Source organism: Ovis canadensis, chromosome 11 (assembly GCF_042477335.2).
Source record: "Ovis canadensis isolate MfBH-ARS-UI-01 breed Bighorn chromosome 11, ARS-UI_OviCan_v2, whole genome shotgun sequence".
Taxonomy (NCBI): domain Eukaryota; kingdom Metazoa; phylum Chordata; class Mammalia; order Artiodactyla; family Bovidae; genus Ovis; species Ovis canadensis.
In genome coordinates, this window is record NC_091255.1 from 40581250 (window position 1) to 40604957 (window position 23708).

Consider the following 23708-nt stretch of genomic DNA (forward strand, 5'->3'; position numbering starts at 1 on the left):
TCACAATTATTTTGGTCTATTGTAGGGTAGTTTTTTGATAAAGTGTTGCATTTTCACTTAGTTTAACCTCTAACCTATTAAGTCATTTGAGAAGAAAAAAATTGTTTGTCTCCTTAAGAAACTATATCAAAGAACAGTCCTGGTTAGTTTTACTTATTCTCTGCTTATGTTGATGCTAAATCATAGCATAAGAAATCTTTAGATAACAGGTAAAAATCATGCACTGCTACTATAGACATTTAATAACCTAATGTTGAAAGAATTGTGTCATTAGAACTTTCTAATTGTTCTTATTTTGAGCTTAGTTCATTTTAGATTTGTTCCTAAAGAAAAAAGTACAATTCAGTCAACTGGAGATCTTGTTGAACTTTTTTTTAAGCTGGAAATAAATATAAATTTACTTAATTCTTCATAATATTATTTCTATATATCTTCATAATATTCTCAATCAGAAAACTAAAAAAGAATGTCTAAATAATTTTGTAAGTGTGATTACAATGAATAAATTAGTATGGGAAGAAAAGATATATTAAAAATAATCCTCAAATATAGTTTTATTTGTACTTTTAGCCATCTTATATTAAACAGAGACTAAGAAATGGAGAAGGAAATGGCAACCCACTCCAGTGTTCTTGCCTGGAGAATCCCAGGGACGGGGGAGCCTGGTGGGCTGCCATCTACGGGGTTGCACAGAGTCAGACACGACTGAAGCGACTTAGCAGCAGCAAGAAATAGAAGGAGAGAGGACTGTGGAGTCTAACCTAGCATATCCCTTGTTTTAGATAAAGAGAAGTCAAGAAATTCCATCTTATCCTTGATTTTGATAATTTAAAAAATGTAACAAAATTTTTTTGTGTTGTGAAGATAAGCAGGCAAAGTGGGGGAAAAAAAAAAGAAATAGCAGTGAAGCAATTACAATACAAAGGACAAGCACAAAGACTAATAATTTCTCTTTTCTTTTTCCTTTTATGTAATTTCCTCTCAGCCTCTTGCAGGTTAGTTGATTGGACTGCAGTGCCAACCATGGGAAAAGCCAGTTTTCTTTTTTTCAATTTATTTATTTTTAATTGGAGGATAATAACTTTACAATATTGTGTACTTTTTAAGTTAAAAATGTGTAGTGTGGTAACTCCTGTAGCTTCCCCCTCTGTTGAGGGCATGTGTAGTGCTTGTAACATTCTTTCCAGAGGAACCAGGTGAAGCTTGTGTGAATGTGAATTTGAAAAACTCTCCTAGAATTTCCCAGCAACTTATTAAAAATAAGCCATTTATTCACTAGGTTCTTGATTAGCAATGAGAGAATAAAACTTTATATTTAGTAACTAGACTTTGTATCCGTCTAGTTGGATTGGGCTACCAGTTACTTTTGTACTTTCCATGGAAATAAAAAATCAAAGATGTCATAACTGTAGTTTGTTGAATGTATTTTTTAAAATAACTGGAAGTATTTTAAAAATGCCTATTTAGGACTAAATAATAAATTGTTAATAAATTACTTCTGTGACATACATTAAAGGCAGTTTTGAGGGAACCTCTGGTTATCCATTAATCTATATTGTTGCAGCTACAGTTAAATTGTACTAATTTATACTAACTAGATTTGTGAAAGCTTCAATTTATGGAATATTTCTGAAGAAATCTATTATTATTTTTCAAATTAAATCAGAATAGTAAAGTGCTTGAAGAGCTTCTTTAATTAGGAGTCATCTTTGAGTATGAGTACTATATCTTTGTTTGTATGTCCTTATCATAGCTAGTGGTGTGATTCATTGAATTAACAAAAATGGTCTGTAATTTTACTCGATGTGTAATGCAGAGGACTTGACAAAATATTAATATATTTGAAGACACTTAAACAGTTGGTATCAAGTATTTTAAATGCCTACTGTCACTAGCAACACCAAATATTATTTAAAATGGTATTCTATAGAATGGAAGAGTTTTCTATGTGAATGTCAGTTTCACCCTGATTCCAGTATCGATGATGGGAATGGCTAATTAAATAAAGTTTAAATTTATGAAACTTTTATCATAGTTGAAATCAAGGAAGGGAAACATCCTTTTTTAAAGAAATTTGTCTGTAATTCAGATTTTTCATTAACTCTAATAAAATGTTAATTCATGAAATTTTGGTCTGCGTTGACTTTGGGGGGCATAAGTGAGGCTCTGTGTTACCATATAGAAATCTTTTCTTTTTGTAAAACATGACATAGATGCTGAATGACTTAACATAGGGAGGAACTTGGTGTTCACCACAGTTCTTTGAGTCAGTGTTAAATTGTAAATATTAATAATAATATTTCATTTACTTGTAATTAAAAGATTTCATGATATAGACTGCATAATGTCTTCAGATTCAACAGATGTTAATGTCTGAAGGGAAAAGCAATGATTATTCACAATCCATTCCATCTAGATCTTTAAAGAGTATAGTTTTTCACATTTCATCCAGTCGTCGCTGACACTTGTGACCTTCTGGAATATTATTGATGATACGCTTACATGCTTGTTAACAAATTCTTAAAGAAAATCGAGATAAAAATACAAAGTTACAGTCTCTGTTTGCTTTAGTAAACAACTTGTGTGTTAGAAACTGTCTATTTTCTGGAAAAAATTAACTGGGTCTTAGAATTACCTTAGTGGTCGCTCATATTGGGAGATGAAAAGCATCGCGTTTGTCAGATAGGGTTTCAGAGCACAGAATGACTCTGTACGAAGCCTAATTTTGCTTTGTATGTGGGACACAGATGTTTTCACCTTTAAAAAGGGATTGTAAGCACATAAAAAGGAAATTAAACCTGCTCCCAAGGAATATGTGGTGTGGCACAGTTTCAGAGAGAATTTTGAAATCAACTGGCTTAATAAGGGCTGAAAAGGCCAGCAGTGCCATTTAACTTCAGTAGCAGAAAGTACAGCTTTCAAAGTGATAGTTCTTGCCTAAACTAAATGCCCTTGAAGGTTTGTTTGTTTGTTTGTTTTTAAATTAAACTCTTTAACTTGAAGTCATCATAGACTCACATGCAGTTGTCGGAAATGATACAAAGAGATCTCATATACCCTCCACCGGTTCCCCTCCATAGTGGTGTCTTGTAAAACCATCGCAACATTAGAGTCAGGATACCCACTCACCTTTGTTTTCAGAATGCTTTTTGGTCCGCACAGCCAAATTATAGCACTATTTTTCCTTTCATTCTGAATAAAGAGCAACTGTACATGTAACTATGCATATAAAAATTATCTTTAAAATATATATATGATGAGATCTCTGTTCCTACATTGTGAGCACAAAGATCCATACTGTAAAGCTGTTCATTTGTGAAGAGTTGACTCTTAAAGGTAAATTTACGTGAAATGCTCCTTTTTTTTCCTGCACAGTTTAGTTCATTGGTTCTGTTGACACATTTTATTTTGTTGTTGTTTTTTTAAATCAGAGGAACATGCAGATTATATTAAGTTAAATCTTTGAATAATTTTGGCAATTAACCGTTACCGTAATAAAAAAAGTTTCTTTGGAGCTCATGCAGCTGTTTCGGTGGGAACAAAATCATATTGGCATGTGGCAAGCACACCACTGGTTTTAGATGCTAGGTTAGTAATTTTCAGGTTTTATGGATATAAAGAATCACCTGCAGAGCTGATGGAGAAGGCAGACTCCTGTCCGCACTCCTAGATGTTCTTCTGTTTTAGAGGGTCAGAGTGGGGCCTAGGACTCTGCGTTTGTAATTAAGCATCACAGAGGATTCCCATGCGCATGGCCCCTGAACTGTACTTTGAAAAAATGCTGTATTAGACATGGAAACTCTCTAGCATTATATTGTAGAAGCAATAAAATATTTATACTTTTCTCTAAATGTATATAAAGAACATCATCTTCATTTTTCAGAGTTTTGTCCAAATTTGGAATGAGTTTCTCATCATCTTACTACTTAACCTATTGGAATTTTTAGATTTCTTTTTAAGCTGAGATATAATTGACATGTAACATTCTATTAGTTTCATGTGTATAATATAAGGATTTGATATTTATATATATCACAGAATGATCATTCTACAGTTTCAGATTTGTTTTCCTTGTGAAGAGAATTTTTAAGATGTATTCTCTTAGCAACATTTAAATATATAACACGGTCTTATTATGGTCACTGTGTTGTACCTCAGATGCCCAGGATATATTTCTTCACTGGACTTTTGTACCTTTTGACCACGTTCACCCGTTTCAGCCATATTGAAACTTTTAGATTTCAGGACTGCAAGTCAGTCACACCTCTGATTGAAATCTTTTTCAAACCTAGAAATGTTTGGCATTTGCACACTAAACAAAAGAGGTTGGAGTAGAGATTGAGAACTACCCTAAAAGCTCTGCCTTTGATAATTGCATTTAATCAAGTATGTAAAATATAATATTTAATCAAGTAGTTTGGTTGGTTGTTTTTTTTTTTTCTTTCCCTTCTAGCCTTTTTTGTGTTTAAGTAAGGACAGAAAATTAAAAATAGTAAGTGAAGGGCTAGAGATGAAGATAAGAAGAAAACGCTGGCATTAAACAAAAAAGGAAAACAAAGGTGATATATTTTTAAAAGCTGAGGAATTAGAGCAATCTGTGAAGACAGGCACCCTCAGTTACTGCAAACAATGTCAGATGAGGCTCAGAAGTAAATAGTTTTGAAAGCTCAGAAATAGAAATTTTAGAAACATTTCTATCAAAATTTGACTTTAATTTTACAAACATTTGGTTATTCAAAATGGAAAATTACTCTGTTAATCTAGAAAATTAATTTGTGTGCAGCAGTTTCTTTTTCAGATACGACAGAAAAATGAGGTGTGACTTACGCACTTGACCTTTGAGTAATAAGCCTCCTTTCAAGGAAAGACTGGGTAATTAGATAGACATCGTTCTAGACGTTTCTCTCGCTGTTAACCCAAACGTCTAGATTTGCTTTCATGTATTACCAGTCTGCTTCACCCTCTTTTTTGCAGTTGTCTTGGCTGCAACTGTATACTGATATTTTCAGAAAATTTCTCACCCTAAGGCCCAGTTGAGTCTTTGGTTATTTGACTGCTATACTTACTTGTTTTCTTGATATGTGCATGTCAAAACTTAGAGTGAATCTCCTCCTTCAAAACACAGTTTTTGCCAGGGTGTTCTCTTTTTTTGTAATTATCTTATTTATGAGGTTAGCAGAACAAGATGTCTACCTTGACTCACAATGTTAGGAATTAATTTAGGAATTAATTATAGTGAAAGAAGACAGAGAAAAACATGCATGACTGTAGCCTGTTCATACAGATATTTGCAGGTGCTGATGGCTTCATTTTCACAATCAGTGCTTTATTAACTTAAGCCTTTTTATAAAGTTGTAAGTTTAGTTTATATCCTATGTTGAAATTTTTTTTAAATCAGTGAAAAGACACATGTGATTAATGACTAAATAGGTAAATATGCTTTTGTTTTGTTTTGTTTTTCTCTCTTTTTTTAATTGTTTTACATAATGTTAGTGAGAACACTGGAAGGCAGGCCCTCTTAGTGCTATGGAGAATGTAAATTGGGACAATCTTTCTGGAGGGAAATTTTGGTAGTTTAAAATTGTTAAAAATGTATATTCTCTTCAACCAAGAAAGTCCATTTCTAGAAATGTTTTAAAGTAATTATCAAGATACCTGCAAATATGATATGTATTAAAATCTGTTGGACATGATTTCAACATACAAAATGGACTCAGTTAAATTATGTTTTATCCATATAATGGCATACTGTGAATATCGTAAAAGTCAGCATTTCCAACGGAGAAGGCGATGGCACCCACTCCAGTGCTTTTGCCTGGAAAACCCCATGGGCAGAGGAGCCTGGTAGGCTGCAGTCCATGGGGGCGCGAAGAGTCAGACACGACTGAGCGACTTCACTTTCTCTTTTCACCTTCATGCACTGGAGAAGGAAATGGCAACCCTCTCCAGTGTTCTTGGCTGGAGAATCCCAGGGACGGGAGAGCCTGGTGGGCTGCCGTCTATGGGGTCGCACAGAGTCGGACACGACTGAAGCGACTTAGCAGCAGCAGCATTTCCAAATAACGCTTAATAACATGCGAAGTTTGTGAGTATATACAACAAATATTAGATTATTAGAGTGAACACAATACATGTATGTCTGACTGGTAGATCCAAAACTGTTTATAGCCTTTAACCTAGTAATTTTCCTCTTGGAAATGAATATATGCAAAGCAGAAATAAACAATTAACACTTCTTTTAAATTATTGAGCAAAGATAAGGAGAATAAAAATAATTCTCCCTGCAAAAGTTACCATATGTTTAATGTTTTAATACAGAAAACCTTAAGGATAGCGTTAAGAGTGTGATTAGGAGTCTGATGCACGTTTATCTATAGACTATGAGAGCTTTCTAAAGCAAATCACTTTAAAATAAATGAGTGAATGTAGGAAAAACTAAATAGCATTAAGGTAGACTGGAAAGGCCATGCTCTGGATGTCTGAGGACAGGGGGATTTGAGTCCCGACATTCTGGGCAGTGGGGTGGAGTGGGGATTTTTCAGTCCAATATTGGGAAATCACAGCTATTTTCAGCTGTCAAGTACAGTTTATGTCTAGATTCATCAGCATGTTCTTAAATAAATTACTTACATTTCTGGTTTTTTTTTCACTTCATGCAGAACCTACAGTTTTGTGATTTTTATCAGACAGAGCTCTTTAATTCCAAGCCCTTCTTGAATATCAGAGACATTTAAAACATTTCTTTAACATATTTCTTCAACCTAGCAATTTTACTACGTTATTGTTTAGCCGCTAAGTCATGTCCCATTCTTTTGTGACCCCATGAGCTGTCCATGGGATTTTCCAGGCAAGAATACTGGAGTGAGTTGCCATTTCCTTCTCCAGAGGATCTTCCCGACCCAGGAATCGAACCCCTGGCTCCTGCCAAATCTCCTGCATCATAGGCAGGTTCTTTACTCTTGAGCCACCAGGGAAACCCTTTACTACATTAAAATAAACTAAATCACAATTCTCTTATTTCAGTTCTTTCAAGTATTTCATACAGTGATGACCATCAAAGGGACGCATATGAATAAAATTTCCTTTCAGTTCAGTTCAGTCACTCAGTTGTGTCCGACTCTTTGCAACCCCATGGACTGCAGCATGCCAGGCCTCCCTGTCCATCACTAACTCCTGGAATTTACTCAAACTCATGTCCATTGAGTCAGTGATGCCATCCAACCGTCTCATCCTCTGTCGTCCCCTTCTCCTCCCAACTTCAATCTTTCCCAGCATTAGGGTCTTTTCAAATGAGTCAGTTCTTTGCATCAGGTGGCCAAAGTATTGGAGTTTCAGCTTCCACATCAGTCCTTCCGATGAATATTCAGGACTGATCTCCTTTAGGATGAACTGGTTGGATCTCCTTGCAGTTCAAGGGACTCTCAAGAGTCTTCTCCAACACCACAGTTCAAAAGCATCAATTCTTCAGCGCTCAGCCTTCTTCACAGTCCAACTCTCACATCCATACATGACCACTGGAAAAACCATAGCCTTGACTAGACAGACCTTAGTCGGCAAAGTAATGTCTCTGCTTTTGAATATGCTACCTAGGTTGGTCATAACTTTTCTTCCAAGGAGTAAGCGTCTTTTAATTTCATGGCTGCAATCACCATCTGCAGTGATTTCTGCCCCCAAAAATAAAGTCTGACACTGTTTCCACTGTTTCCCTATCTATTTCCCATGAAGTGATGGGACCAGAAGCCATGATCTTCGTTTTCTGAATGTTGAGCTTTAAGCCAACCTTTTCACTCTCCTCTTTCACTTTCATCAAGAGGCTTTTGAGTCCCTCTTCACTTTCTGCCATAAGGGTGGTGTCATCTGCATATCTGAGGTTATTGATATTTCTCCCGGCAATCTTGATTCCAGCTTGTGCTTCTTCCAGCCCAGTGTTTCTCATGATGTATTCTGCATATAAGTTAAATAAGCAGGGTAACAATATACAGCCTTGATGTACTCCTTTCCCTATTTGGAACCAATCTGTTGTTCCATGTCCAGTTCTAACTGTTGCTTCCTGACCTGCATACAGGTTTCTCAAGAGGCAGATCAGGTGGTCTGGTATTCCCATCTCTTCAAGAATTTTCCATAGTTTGTGGTGATCCACAGTCAAAGGCTTTGGCATAGTCAATAAAGCAGAAATAGATGTTTTTCTGGAACTCTCTTGCTTTTTCCACGATCCAGCGGATGTTGGCAGTTTGATCTCTGGTTCCTCTGCCTTTTCTTTAAAACCAGCTTGAACATCTGGAAGTTCACAATTCACATACTCTTGAAGCCTAGCTTAGAGAATTTTGAGCATTACTTTAGAAAGGCATATTTATCGGTTTATAGCTCTTGTCTAATCTTTTTCAATACACATACATAGGCATCATACTATATATGGCATGTCATAATTTTTTCTCTTAATACCAAATCATGAACTTCCCATGTTACTAAATATTATTTGCTTTTAAAAGGTTTTTTTTTATCAATTTTGTATGTTAACGCTGTTTTATAAATAAAGCAAAATTTGCATTAACTAAGCCCACATTGTTGGATATTGGAATTGTGTCCAATAATGTATAACTGACTCCACTGCAAGTGAGCATATCTTCGGTTCTTTTTGAAAAGAATAAGATCATTTGAAATGTAGTCTCCAGATTATTGTGTTATACCCCTAATGACAACCGCCATATTGGTGGCAAGAAATGTTACCTTAGGTTCTTATTTCTTACTTGTGAAGGGTTAGCCCAACCATTCTTAAGCAGTAGCTGAACAAGTGAACATAGACTTTTTAAAAAAAAAAATTTTATTGGAATATAGTTGCTTTATAATGTTGTGTTAGTTTCTGCTGTACAGCTTAGTGAATCAGCTATACACATAAATATATTTCCTCTTTTGGGATTTCCTTCCCACTTAGATCACTGCAGAATATTCGGTAGAGTTCCCTGGGCTATACAGTATGTTCTCATTAGTTACCTATTTAATACATAGTATCGATAGTGTAAATATTTAATACATAGATATGGATAATATCAATCCCAATCTCTCAATCCAGCCCATCTCCCTCCTTCCCCCTTGGTATCCATACATTTGTTCTCTATGTCTGGGTCTCTGTTTCTGCTTTGCAAATAAGTTCATCCGTTCTATTTTTCTTGATTGCACTTATAAGTGCTATTATACAATATTTTAAACATAAACTTTTGCTATAAGTTCTCAGGAATCTTGTACCCCAGTCCTGGTGGGCCAAATTTTGGATGTGCCGGTCCTGAGGCTCAGAGTCTTTCCTCCCCCTGAACCTGACTTCCAGCAATGATCATCTGCATTTCTGTGGATCTTACTGTGCTGCCTCTTATAAAATTATAAATTAAGGACCTTAGGGTTGGATGGTATCACCAACTCAATGGACATGAGTTTGAGCAAACTCCGGGAGATGGTGAAGGACAGGGAAGCCTGGCATGCTTCAGTCCATGGGGTCACAAAGAGTCGGACATGACTTGGCGTTTGATCTGGAGCCAGGGTCTCTGTCTCAGCACCTTAGAACCTCCTCATCCCTGGGGTGTGTCCTGCTCAGTCCTCCGATGCTGAATGGCATGTAGGACCATGACTGAGCACAGGGACTCAGCCTGCCCGGTTTCAAATCCACGCCTTACAACCTCGGTTAATTCCTTGTCTGGGCCTCAGTTACCTCGTCTTTCGAAGGAACACAGTGGTAATACTTACCTAACAGAGATAAGGTTTGGGCTTTCCCTGGCGGTTCAGTGGTTAAGACTTCACCTTCCAGTGCAGGGGGTATGTGTTTGATTAATCAAGACTTCAAAAACAATCCATAATTTTAAAAAATATATTTTAAAAAGAAGATGGGGAGGGTGGGGGATGGGATAAGACAATGCACAAAACACTGAGCCCAGGCGTGGAAATAGTAAACCCCTGTGAGTGACAGCCACTAATGGCATATTATTCCTGATTCATTCAGAATAAGTCAGTGCACTGCTTTAGCCTTATCATTGTTAAGAAGGCACTATCCCATTGCTGTTCTGTGTTTGCTTGTCTGTTACATCCATTTGGTTATGAAACCTACTATAGGTCTTCACCTGCCTCGGGTTGTAACTGGTTATTATGAGAAGCTAACATTTGAATGAACCCTCTCAAGATTAGCCATGCTCTGTCAATTATTTCTTTCATAACAAATTTAAAGAATGTTTCAAATGGAATTACCTATCTATCTTTGTAGTGTCTAAACAAGACAGTGGTGTTTTTGAAAGTAAAATAAATTATATAGTGATTACAGGCTTAGATATTTTGTTCCTCAGCATCACAGCTCAAAGTGGGAAACTGCAGGTGTGCACACGTGAGGCTTTCTGTTGACACCTAGAGGAATCCCTCTGTCGCCTCTAATATTTAATATCGGAAAGCGTTTCGGCTTGTAGTCCTAGCTTGCTGGTCTCAGTGTCTGTAAATTCTTGAGCAAATTAGAGCATGCTGTAAAAGTAAAAACTAAAAATTCTGAGAAATATGGCCTTAGCAAGTTACAGCCATGAATAAACAAAGCTATGGAAAATATAACTTAAAGAAGAGTTCTTAAACGTGAAGAAACCTTTTCTAAAAGGCGCTTCTTCTCTAAGTCTGTTTGACCTGCTGTGTTTATAAAGACTTTCTCCCTCAAACTGACCTTCAAAAGCATTTGTGATGAAACTTCTACGAATCTAATGTGTTTTGGAAAACCTAAAAGATTTAATGTGGTTGGGAAAATGTAACGTAACATTTAATTTTTAAAAAATATTCCCAGACCATCTGCAAATCTTTTTAAACATAGCCACATGTATCTGTATAGTTTATTCTCTGTGCTTATTATTTTTCTCATTATTATAATAAAAACAAAATTTGGAAAATAGCAAAAACCCATAGACCCAGCATTGTTAGTGTTTGAAGCATTTTTCCGGACTGTTAGAGTCTTAGTTATCATTGTTAATGACCGCCCGATAGTCCATAAAGCTGTCTTACCACATTTTAACCATTTCTTTAGTTCTCCTCCAGTGTTTATCTGTTAGAAGCAACTGCAGCAGACACTTTTAAAAAATATTTATTCATTATTTACTTATTTTGGCTGCATCGGGTCCTACTCGTGGCATCTTTTGTTGCAGCTCTCAGGCTTAGTTACCCTGTGGCATCTGGGATCTTAGTTCTCTGAACAGGGATCGAACCAGTGTCCCCCCTGCATTGGGAGGTGGATTCTTAACCACTGGACCACTAGGAAAGTCCCCATTTAAAATTTCATCATGTAGTTTTCTCCTTTACTTCTAGATCATTTCCTTAATATGTTGTTTCAGAAGTGGAAATTATTAAAAACGAACTAAAGTCATTAAGTTTTGAGTTCCTTTACTGCCCTTCGTAAGAATGTTTTTTCTTTTGTAAGTGATATTGAAATAATATATTCTTATTTTCATGTTCCTGTTTGTTTTTGTTTTAATTTCAAGCATTTTATATTCTTAATAGTAATTTCATTGACATCTTATGAAGCAATACAAGATTTAGATTATTCAATATTACGTAATATGTGTGACCAGTAACCTTCAGCCAGCCTGTTCATTTAATTGCAATATTACATCTGATCTCTAGGTTGGATAGCTTTCAAAATCTTGATTTATGATGGTAATTTTCTTAAAAAAAATTAACTTCTAATAGAATTTATTTTAATTTTTAAAAATTAAAAATGTTTGTCAGTATGATAAATAAAATGATGTCTCAAATATATTTGATTATAAGAGCTATCATTTTGAAAAATATGTTAGTATAAACTAGATTCTTCTTTATTTCTGTTCCTCATACGTTCTTCGGAGAATTGATATGCAGATATTGCCTAGGATCTTTAACCCTAATTGTAAGTCATAGTGCTGATTTATCAGTTAAAGATCAGTTGACAAAATCCCAACCCTTCCTTCCAAGAATGACTTGTCTTGTTCATTTGTATTATCCCTGTAAAGACTGCCTTTTAAAGAATGAGAAGTATGTTAGTTACGTACGTCTCATTGAGGAATAAAAGTCACTGTCAACTGATAAACTAAAATAAATGTCTTAATGGTGAGGTAATTTGGCAGACTGTCTTTTATAAAGACACTTATTATCTAGCATTGATTTTTTATCATTATAGACTTAATGATAAAAGGTCTGTTTACCTTTCCATTTGTTGTGGATTTTGAGGGGGTGGCCATGGTTGTTGTTACTTACTATTAATATTTTATCCTGGCACATAAATGTAGGCTTTCAGTACCTCACAGGAGAGAAGCAGTACCTGATATGGAAGGTTTTTTAAAATATAGGAGAATTGTGGTCCATTTGGTATTTCTAAAGTAAAATCTCTGGTTGAATGTGCATTCAAAGAAGTTCTTACATGTTTTATGTGTAAAGTGTGACCCTGGGTACTAGTTAGCATTTGCCCGGTGCCAGCGCCTCGTCATTTGCTGTTGTGCCCATCGCCACATGGAGGCTTCCTTCTGCTACTGTCCCGCATCACCAGCAGTAAAGAGGGAAGGACACACATCTCTTAGAAAACCTGCCCTCCCGTGTGCCATGCCAAGTCCCTTCAGTCATGTCTGACTCTTTATACCTCTGTGAATGGTGGCCCACCAGGCTCCTCTATCCATGGGATTTCTGCAAGAATACTGGAGTGGGTTGCCATGCCCTCCTCCAGGGGATCTTCCAGACCCAGGGGTCGAACCCGTGTCTCTTGCATCTCCTGCAATGGCAGGCAGGTTCTTTACCACTAGGCCCCCTAGGAAGCCCTCCCACAAGAGTGTATTTAAAAAGAAACTGGAAAGAAAGGTGGTCGTTAAAATCAAAACCTTTTCTTAATAAGTGTTTCATTAAGACATTAATGCTCTTAGAAAACTAGATTGCCACTTCACACAGATAGTTGTGCAAACATAGAGAAGCATGTATATTCCCGATATTCTAAGAATTGCCTCTGAGGCAGTGATACAGGCAGAAAATACATGGACATGTCATCAGTTACAGTTCTTTAAGGATTGGGATTTGATGGCCGATAAGTGGCTTCGCCATTCATCTAAGCTGCATAATCATACTAATAAATTCACGGACACTAGTCAACTACTGTAATTCATGGGCATTTTTAAATGTTTGCCCACTTTCTGGGATTACATTAGTATTTAACAGAAAGGTTAGGCAGATTTAAGTTCTCTACAGGCTGTGTTTAATTAAGTTAAAACTTTTAAAAAGTTTTCATTGAAAAACACAAAATGAACCTCAGAACTCTATTCTACCTTTTCTTCCTAGAAACTCTGAGTAATCTGGAATTTTTATCCACATACCTTAGAAAAGGAAGTGTGTATTCCTAGTCTGCTTTTAAGGTGGTCAGTGCATGTGTTCTGCTCTCAGAAAATGGAAACCATGTTGCATCACTAGTTTTTGTTTAGCTCCTCAGGAAAGAAGTTATATATACTTGAATTTTTGAGGGCCCTGGGAAGTTACCCAATATCCCATCCTTGTGCATGACAGCTGTCTTGCCCTACCAAAAGGATTTTCAGCCGTTTCCTGTCTTTCAGCAGAGGAACCATAGACCCAAGTCTGTGCTGAGATATATATTCTGAATATATCAGACACAGAATTGAGGCATGTCCAGTCATCAGACTGAAAGAAAAGCAGTGCAAATAGAGGAACAGAAAAGATTGTGAAAATGTGTTCTAATGTGTTCCACTTAGTGATGACTTATACACATAACACCTGTGTTCCCTTCTTAAGGCTTTGAAAATGCCCCAGTATATTTTATGTGCCGTTTTATTTTTTGATGCAAGTATTTTATCTCTGTTACTATTTTGATGTAATGTCATTGTTTTTATTCACCATTCCAGTTTTTTTTTCTCTTTCACTTAAGTTCCTAAAGAAGCACATTTTGTAATACACCAGCTTTCAACAAAGACTTGCAGAAGCTTATTTAAAAATAACTTTAGCTAATTGGCAGGAGACTATTTGAGAATGATCTGGAAAAATGGACAGCAGAGAAGCTTTATTGAAGTTGAAATGCAACTGTAATGGTACCCCCATCGCAGAATCTCAGTGACAGAAGGAAACAGGGTCATTCAAGACAGTTTTGAGTCACTTTGCTTAAGATAATATAGTAAGTAAAGTAGTTGCTTACTCACAGACATTTCCCTTTGCACCCTCTAGGATCTGAAGTTCAAAAAATAAACTGTAATCTTAGAAGAAATGTGTTACTCTTCTAACGCATTATTGAACATTTACAGAAAGCACATGTAACCAATTTTTTTTAAGGTATACATTCTCTGATAGGCAAAATGAATGAGATGTATTTTTCCCCATTCCCCTGGCCTCCTCCTCTCCGGACCTCCACCCACCTTGAGTGTTTGGAGTAATGCGATGATTAAACCAACAGGTGCCCGGGTGCTGGCGCGGGCTGGCTCTGGGCCACGTCCAGTCGGTTGAGATTCTGTGTCACTCCAGGTTTCGGCGTATCGCTGTGTCCTCACTGGAGAAGGGATCACCCAGTTGAAATACATACTGCAACCCCTCAGGGATTAAGTGTATTTCCTTCGCTTTATAGTTCAGAATTTTACAGTTTCTTTGTTTGGAGCGTCTCAGATGGCTTAATGATTTCTCTGGCTCCCACCCCCCGACCCCGCTGGGACCAGATGTTATTATGGCAGCATCTGAGCCTTTGCAGATTGGCCAGTCTTATTGCTCAACTTGTGATACCACCTTTTCTTGTTGAGTATCATTCTTCTGCTTCTTCCTCTATAGACAAAGGTGATCTTACTTATTTCTTGCCTTTTAAAATGTTCATCTTCTATGCTCTAGGTGGCATTTTAACTCTGTATAGTATTTTAGGGGACTATTTCAGAGGTCAGAATGTTGTCATATTATCACCATTAATGGTTTCCGTGAACATGCCTGTTTTTTTAATAGTTGTGGAGGAATCCGCAAGAATTTATTAACTTGCTAGTCTTATGTCCTCATTAGATTAGAATGAAGTATCACTAGTTGAGGAAAAGTTTTATTTTTACTCTGTGAAATCTGAGTTCAAAGGTGGGCTTAGAGAAAACACGTGCAATTTAGCCTGTTCACATAGGTCTCCTTTAGTGGACATTCATGCATTTATTTGTTTATTGTTCTCCAAAACTGGCCATCAGAATTCACTATTTTAAAAATGGTTTCTGCAAAGATAGGATTATAGTCCTTGGCAGCTGTTAGAATAGAAATTCCTTGGAGCTTATTGGGAGATTTCTGGAGGGTTCTTAACCTTGCCATGGACACCTCCTGCTACTAATCGTGCTGGCTAAGACGAGGGCCCCAGACTTCACATCATGTTAGAGACCATCTCCTTTCGTTTCCAAATGCTCACCTTGTCCTCGCATCAGCTGATGGCGTCAGGAGATGGGCGGGGTTGGAGGAAATGAAGCACGTTGAACTGTGGATAGGAACGATGCAGCCAGAAGATGCAGACCGGGTGTGTGGTAGGGAGAGGGCTGACACGTGGGATAGGTGTCCTGGGAGGTGGGAGGGAATGGGGTCGCCAGCCTAGGTGGGGGAAAGCCGGAGGTTGCATGTGGGTTGAGAATGCATCCTGCCAAGTCACTTCAGTTGTGTCCGACTCTATTCAACCCTCTGGACTGCGGCCAGCAAGTCTCCTCTGTCCATGGGGAGGGTTGAGAGTGAACCAGACTGAAAACCAACTCTGGAGAGGAGCAGAGCCAGGGTGCTAGACAGGTCAAAGGGGATGGCCCGGGAGTAAGTGGTACAAGCCCCTTTGACGCTGGTGACTGTGAACTTGTAGTGAATCCTTATGGTCCTGTGCATGGTTGTTGGGCAGAGCTCCGCAGTTGAGGTCATACAGAACACCAGAATGAAGGGCAGACCCCTGCACCAAGTCCTGCACTGATGACGGATGCGGCCTGGCAACAACGATGGGTCCCTGCAGAGAAACGTGGGAGATTGTGGAAGAACTGGCAGCAAACCGAGGACCCAACAAGCAGTTCAGACCCTGAGAGCAGAGCATGTCAGGGGAAGGAAAGAGAAGGTTGGGGGAGGTAAAGGGGCCAGAGCTTCTGTGAAGGGCTTTCCATGCCATGTGTGAGCGCTGGCCTTGACTCTGTGGGCAGGAGGGAGCCATGGAGAGTTTTGTGCTGGGAACTAGAATAATCAGGTCTGTACCTGAAAAGATGGTGTTGACTATTGTGTTTGAAATTGATGGGGGATGGGGGAAGTGGTCAATATTGCAGATAGGAAGTGTTGGGAGGTGTTGTAATCTAGGCCAGATGATAAAATAGTTGCCTGAATGAAAGAAGTGGCACAGAGGATGGGGAAATGGGTGTCCCTGGAAGTATTTAGGATCCACTTTTCACCCTGTGGTTCTTTCTGGGGGGAACAAGGTTCACTTTGTTGGCTAAGGCTTCACTATTATGGGCTTTATACTGGATGAAAGTGAAGTCGCTCAGTCATGTCTGACTCTTTGCGACCCCATGGACTATAGCCTACCAGGTTTCTCAGTCCATGGGATTTTCCAGGCAAGAGTACTGGAGTGGGTTGCTATCGCCTTCTCTAAGGGATCTTCCCGACCCAGGGATCAAACCCAGGTCTCCCCTATTGTAGGCAGACGCTTAACCCTTTGAGCCACCAGGGAAGCCCTGGATACTGGATACGTTTGGTAATTCTTTATTGGTTAATCTAAAGAGAGTCTGTTCAAGTTTTGTATTTGTCTCATGTAGGTAAAATTTTTTATTAATTTTTCCCCCTAAGTAGAAAATACATATTCCTTATAGACAGTTGTAAGATACAAAAAGAGTAGTCACCTCTCCATCCTCTCTACCCAGTTGTAAATATTTCTGTGTACTTTCCTTCCATCTTTTTTCAGAAAACAGTGTTATAAATTGAGAGCCCTCTGGTAGGAGAAAGGGTTGACCTAGAACACCATTTCTGAAGCTCCTGAAAACCAGTGTGACTTTTTGAGTTTTCTTTTACTCACGGGATGTGGTCGTTTAGGGCTCTAATAAGTGTTATGTGACCTTTTGGGGTGAAGCCTTAAAACACAGCTTAATGAATGATGGCTTGAGTAGCAGATTTGGAGGAGAACTTTGCCCCAGTCAGCATGTGTGAACACACAGACCTTATTTCAGATACCTCACGGGGAAGAATCAATGGCAACAGTGAGTCCCACTTAGTTTGTTGATTCTTGGTGCAGCAGTGGGACACTGGTACCAACCAGCGAGCCAGGCTGAGTGCATATCTTAACTGACTTGCGAGCTGCAAGGAGTAGTATGTGAGACTCTGCTGGATAAGGTGCCCCTCTGAGGACTTTAGCTTATTTATTTAACATCCCTTTTAACTAGGTCTGAGACGTTATCTTGAACCTGGGAGGCTTTGGGCCATCTTGGAATGACAAACACTTGTTGACAGCTTTGAGAAGATGGATGGGAAAACAAACTCCAACAAGGTTCATGCATTTGTTTTTCTTTTGAGTCTTTAGAAGAATGTCGCCCCCGTTATTTAGCATAGAGAAAGAAAAAAGTTGCACCTCGTTATCAAAGTCAATATTTCCTGGGCCTGACTTAAGGAAAGCTCTAGAATATGTCTACTTTTTGCATAACGTATAATTAATCAGAGTGGGAATAGGAAATTCATCATATGGGCCGAGTTATATTTCTCCCCACTCTTGGCGCCTATTTCATTTTAGCTCACAAAAATTCAGTAGTATCTTATGTATGTAATTATCTGTTAGAAGGGCTAATAGGTATGTTTTATATCAGAGCAACATCTCTTTGGAGTAATAATAATTATCTACTAATGTAGAAAGCATGGTATAATAGAAAAGTGAGGATCTCATGTTTATTGTTGCTGTTTAATCGCTCAGTTGTGTCCAGCTCTTTGCGACCTCACAGACGGTAGCCCGCCAGCCAGGCTCCTTTGTCCATGGGATTTCCCAAGCAAGATTACTAGAGCTAGTTGCCATCTCCTTCTCCAGGGGATCTTCCTGACCCAGAGATCAAACCCGCATCTCCTGAACTGCAGGCAGATTCTTTACCACTGAGCTAACCAGGGAAGCCCATGTTAGATATCTGATAAATATTTATCTATTGGTATAATAGTGACTTGTATCTACATGTGGCTATGACAAGGAAAAAATGATCTATTTACCACTCTATTAAATAAACAGAACTATTGATTCCCAAACTGATTCTGAGACAAGATTAATATAAATTATTTATTACATTTCTATTGATTAATACTTCTCAGTCTTAAACTAGGATGAATGTGGGCAAGTTATTTTATAGTTATGACATGTGAAATGAAATGATTTGGGGCTGTTAGCTTTGCAGTGAGTTAGAGATAATTTCACTGCATCTGTCTACCATCTTCCTGTTTTCTTCCAGTGATAGCATTTGTCTTGGAGAAGGCAATCCTCGTCATTTGAGTGGGGTACTGTGTCTTTGTGTCTCTCCACCTGCTCCCTCCCTGTGGTCGCATCACCCCCTTGTCCCTGGAATTCATGGCCATGGTGGTTCTGGACTTCTGTTTTGGAGCTGTCAGGAAATCAGCTTTTCTGCTGGGGTCAACTAGGAGCTTGAGCATCTAGGGTTGCCAGGGCCATTTTGCTTCCTGGAAGACTTCTGCATGCGGGAGCACCCAGAGGAGACTCGAGAGATGGAAAGAGCCAGAATCACAGCGGTACCTGTGGCGCCAGACTCAGAAATTCCTAAAGTAGGCACAGCCCCATTATAGGACATAAAGGCCCGTTCTTCTCTGAGCTGGTTTCGGTTGTGTTTCTGCCATTTGCAACCCCAAGAGTCTGCCTCGTAGAATAGCTCCTGGGATCGTGGAGGGCAGGATATGGGGAGGAGCATCTGAGAGATGGGAGAGTGGATGGTGGGGTCAGGACCCTGAGTAAGAGGGGAGATTTTTGATGAAAGGAGTTCCAAAAGGTTGATGGGTTTTTATAAGGGAGAGACTGGGACAAAAACTTATTTTGGAAATGAACATAATAAGCAGAAAAGTTGTTTGCTGAGGGAAAAGCATATATCATTCCCTCCTGGACAATGCAACTGCTCTCATGTTTGATGCCCTTACAGTCTTCCTCTGTTGGGACGTTGAAATTAAAGGGATAGACCCATATTGGGTTGGCTTAAGCTGGAGATCCCCTGGAGGAGGGCATGGCAACCCACTCCAGTATTCTTGCCTGGAGAATCCCATGGACAGAGGAGCCTGGCGGGCTACAGTCCATAGGGTCACAAAGAGTCGGATGCAACTGAGTGACTTAGCACGCATGCATGCAAGGCTAGAAAAGGTGGAGATGGAGCCTTGGAGGTAATGGATCCAAGGCGTCAGTGTGGGACCTCTCCTCCATTTCCATTTATCCTGCTCTGTGGCCACAGGCAACCCAGGAGTGGGGAGGACATACTTGCCTGGGCTTTTGGTTTGTTAAATCCCCATGCAGAGACTGTTTGAATCAGATACCCTCTCAGTAAACCAGCTACTGTGTCCAGATGTGGGGTAAAGCACAGGGTGGCATGGCCATTTGTGGCCTAATGACCGGGGCCTTCAGAGGAGGGGCATGGGCTGAGCGATTGTCCACGTGCATTTCCCGAAGTAGTGAACCACTGCGGGCATTATTCAAAACAGGGAGGATGCATGAAAAAGTCGGTGAACAGTATGTTTTAAGGGATGGTAAGACTGCATTGGTATTTTAGTTTCACCATCAGTTGTAGGAGTTTTACTTCTCTGGCTCCAAGTAGTTGGAGCCAACTTAAACGATAATAACATTATGAAAGGATGATAAAGTGCGGGGCGGGTGGCGTGGAATGTGAGTGGATGAAGCTAGGTCTGTGTTCTAAAATGCTTAAATGTCTCACCTGAAGATACACTGCTTTATGTTCTGGGAACATGGCTTCGATAGCCAGACCAAAGCCGTGACCCCAACTGAAAAGCGTTACAGAAAATGCATGAAAAGCGGCATAACGAGCTCTGATCCATGGTGCTGGGAGGACTTGTCGATCCCTCCCTGGAAGGACCCGAAGGTCTTGGTTAGCTGCTGTTTCTACCCAGATGTTGCTTGTCCTGATACATTTCAGCATCCATGAGAGTCAGAAGCTGGTGCCAAGTTGTGGCACCCTGGGGTTCAGTCGCTGCGTCCTAGACCTCAGTTCCCATCTCTGGATGGCTGACTTGCCAGGAACATAGAAACAATAACATCTTTTTCATCCAGATGAAATTTTTCAGTAGAATTCCTGAACTGAGTGTGTGTGTGGGTGCGTGCACACAGACACTCGAGAACTGCCAAGAAAGTTATTTTCACAAGAGTTTCTGTGTTATATTGGATAACACCTTACCCACAGTTAAAGAACATGATTTGTAATTGGAATCCTCATTAGTCCTGTGAAATCAAATTAATAGGTCATGAAGGAAAGATTATTAGAAATACTTAGAGAATGTGTTTGAATACCGAGGGAGGGAAGGAAGGTGAGCAGACGGCATGTGTGTAACTTGAACTCCTTCAATAGGGAATATAGACTCTCACAGGCAAAGAATTTTTTAACACTTGTAAATCGTTTCAAAGTGTAACTCACTCTACAAATAGACTAACCTTCAGGGATGGTGTATTTACTCTGTCATTTATTGAGCGCCTATTTGTATAGCTCTCTTTGACTTTAAGGATGATAAATTCGCAAGTGTTAGGGAGCCTGTCACTGAGATCATAGATAAGGTGGACAAATTGAACAGTTTTGGTGTGTTGTCATTTAGTCACTCAGTTGTGTCCGACTCTTTGCAACCCCATGGGCTGTAGCCTGCCAGGCTCCTCTGTCTGTGGGATTCCCCCAGCAAGAATACTGGAATGGGTAGCCATTCCCTTCTCCAAGGGGATCTTCCCAGCCCAGGGATCAAACCCACAACTCCTACATGGCAGGTAGATTCTTTGCCACTGAGCCACCATTAACTACTTTTTTAAACAGTGGCCCTGTTGAAAGTAGTAGAGAAGAGGTCTGTATCAGTTAAGGTTTGATCAGGATGCGGTACTGTGAGCAATATGAGGGTCTACCATAGGGGTTAGGCCTGGTGCAGATCCTGGTAAGGATGCTGTGGGCTGGTGCAACCCTGGGTGGGATGCAGGCCTTGTATCTGGTGCTGGGCCTGGGGAAGGCAGAAGAAAGCAGATAGGAGTGACCCAGAATCCGCAGGAGGATCCCAAATGTAGGAGAGCAAACTGGACCACGGTGTCCGTTTCCCGCTTTCACACCTGCACCTTTGATGGTACAGGTGACCTGCAGGAGAGCAGTGCACTTGGCCATGGAGCAGCACACAGATGTGGCCCAAGGTCACGAGGCATATGAGCTCGGGCGTGGGGTGCAGCCCAGGGAGGTCCAGCAGGAGCCAGGGCAGCTGCAGGCCCAGCATCCCTCAGGGCCAGCAGTGCGAGCCGACGGGCCCCAGCTGCTGTGTGTAGCCACAGTCATGCCTGACCTCACGCCAGCTTTGCAGGTGTAAACATGGCCACTCCTGCATTCCCACCTTCCAGGTGCTTCCGCAGGTGCCCCAGACTAGAGCTGGGAGGAGGGGGCGTCTGGGCGGCCTCATTCCCGGTAAGCTGAATGGACACGGCACTGACCCCTCAGGGCTCGCCCTGGTCAGCCTGGCGCTCGACACACCCTTCAGTCATACTTCCAGATAAGGTGATGGCAAAATAATTGTATTAATAAACAGGATTAAATTCTCCCCTTTACAACCAACAAGTCACTGATAGACTCCTTGAAAGAGGAGGCAAAGCCCCTTTATTCATCCCTAGGGCATGTTCATTTCTCTCCCAGCTGAGTCGCTGTAATCCTGTAGCACAAGAGTGAAGACTATTAACATATATTCAGTGATAAGAAATGGGAGGCTTCCCTGGTGGCTCAGTGGTAAAGAATCTACCTGCCAAACAGGAGACACAGGTTCGATCCCTGGGTCGGGAAGATCCCCTGGGGAAAGGAATGGCAACCCACTCCAGTAGTAATAGGCAAAAAATAGAAACAACCCCAGTATTCAGTGCATAAATGGATGTACAGCTGAGTCATGGTCTCCCTCTGTCCTTTATAACTTCAATACTGAAACGTGAGAGTAAATGCTGTTGACATTTATTCAGCGGTAGGAGAGTGGGAGACGATTAAATGCTTTTGTACAGCCCCATCTGACTTCTTATTAATATTTCCTTCAGACCCGGCCTTTGACTCCAGCAGCCCATTTTCCAAGGTCAGTTGATTCTTGCTTGATTCAGTCTTCAGGATGCGTGAAAGATTCTGAAATTGTGTACTGCACTAATGCTGTAAACCTGAAACAGTGGCTTTGAAGAACACAACCATGTATTTAACCTGTGTTTTTCAGTTACTGCAAGTTCCAGACAGAGAACTTTTCTCTCAAGAGTACCAGGAGTATTTGCAGCATCAAAATTAAAATGAAATTTGCTGTGGAAAAAACTGTAGAACTAAAGCAGAAAGAAAATAACTATTTCATGTTGTATTTAATTCTTTTTTCAATCTTTTTGCAGTTTTTTGAGGTTCCGTTTGATTCAAACATGAACAGGACAAAGAACAGACCTCTAGTTCGTGGACAGATCAGGTAAAGTCATGAATGTCTGTCTCTTCCATGTTACAAAATGTTCCATTGCGCATCTGTCCCAAATCATTTCCCTGTATTTTTAAAAAATATTTATGCATTTATTTGGCTGCATCAGGTCTTGATTGTGTCCTGCAGGATCTTCCCTTGTGGTGGTCTGACTCTGTCATGGTGGCACGTGGGCTTAGTGGCTGCACAGCGTGTGGGACCTTAGGTCCCTGATCAGGGATGGAACCCTTGTCCCCTGCATTGCAAGGCAGATTCTTCACCCCTGGACCACCAGGGAAGTCCCCTTTTCCCTGTATTTTGCCTTGAGCAGTAAAGTGAGAAGAATACCACCGTGCCCCACCCCCACCCCTCACCCCTGTCCCTGGCCTCAGGACCACAGCCAAAGTCCACGCCTGTGTCATCGGCGTGAAGACAGAAGGGCATCCACCCCCCCGGACATAGAACCCTCTCGGCTCTCCACCTCTCGCCTCTGCAAAGTTGTCTTGGAGGCAGGTCCTCTGAGGCCCCAGCCCTGTAAATACAGACTTTTTTCTTTTATTCCCTCTTAATTTAACTCAGCCATCCTCAAACTTCAGTGGACCTAGTCATTGTTTCCCAAAACTGTACACACATAAGCCCGTGTGTCCTTTATGGTGACTTCAGGCAATCATGAAGGATGACTCTGAGTGGAATCTACTTCCGCCTTAGGGCTGACCTACATGGGCTGAGTGGATGCAGCGTCTTGAGAAAGTCCTCCCGGGGTTTCGTTCGCCAGACTTTGTGCTCAGGCCTTGCTTTTTACTGAGCTACTGTTTGTCTCTGACGCTTCAGATATTGGAAAAACTGACCCTGAATACATACTTGATAAACAAGGCATATTGAGATAACAGGCTAGTTTTGAAGTAGTTATGGTAAAAGCACAGCCTTTACATCTTAGGCCACAAAAAAATTTCTCTTAACATTTTTGAGAATCAAAGAGAAAAAAATCTTCACAGCTAAAATGCCATTTCATGGCCATAAACATCCATGACATTGCATTATCCTTTGCTTCGTTTTCCCAAGGAGAATACAGAGGACAGCACTTTCAACTATCTGTC

The 23708-nt window shown here is 40.1% G+C and overlaps 1 protein-coding gene across 1 annotated transcript in view; it reads left to right on the top strand.

Moving 5' to 3' along the window:
- The window catches only part of COX10 (cytochrome c oxidase assembly factor heme A:farnesyltransferase COX10), a 109368-nt gene that overhangs the window by 59749 nt on the left and 25911 nt on the right, over positions 1 to 23708 (top strand). Inside the window, exon 5 of the mRNA XM_069542914.1 lies at positions 22556 to 22626. Coding sequence (XP_069399015.1) covers positions 22556 to 22626 — 71 coding nt within the window. The remainder of the gene's footprint in view (positions 1 to 22555; positions 22627 to 23708) is intronic.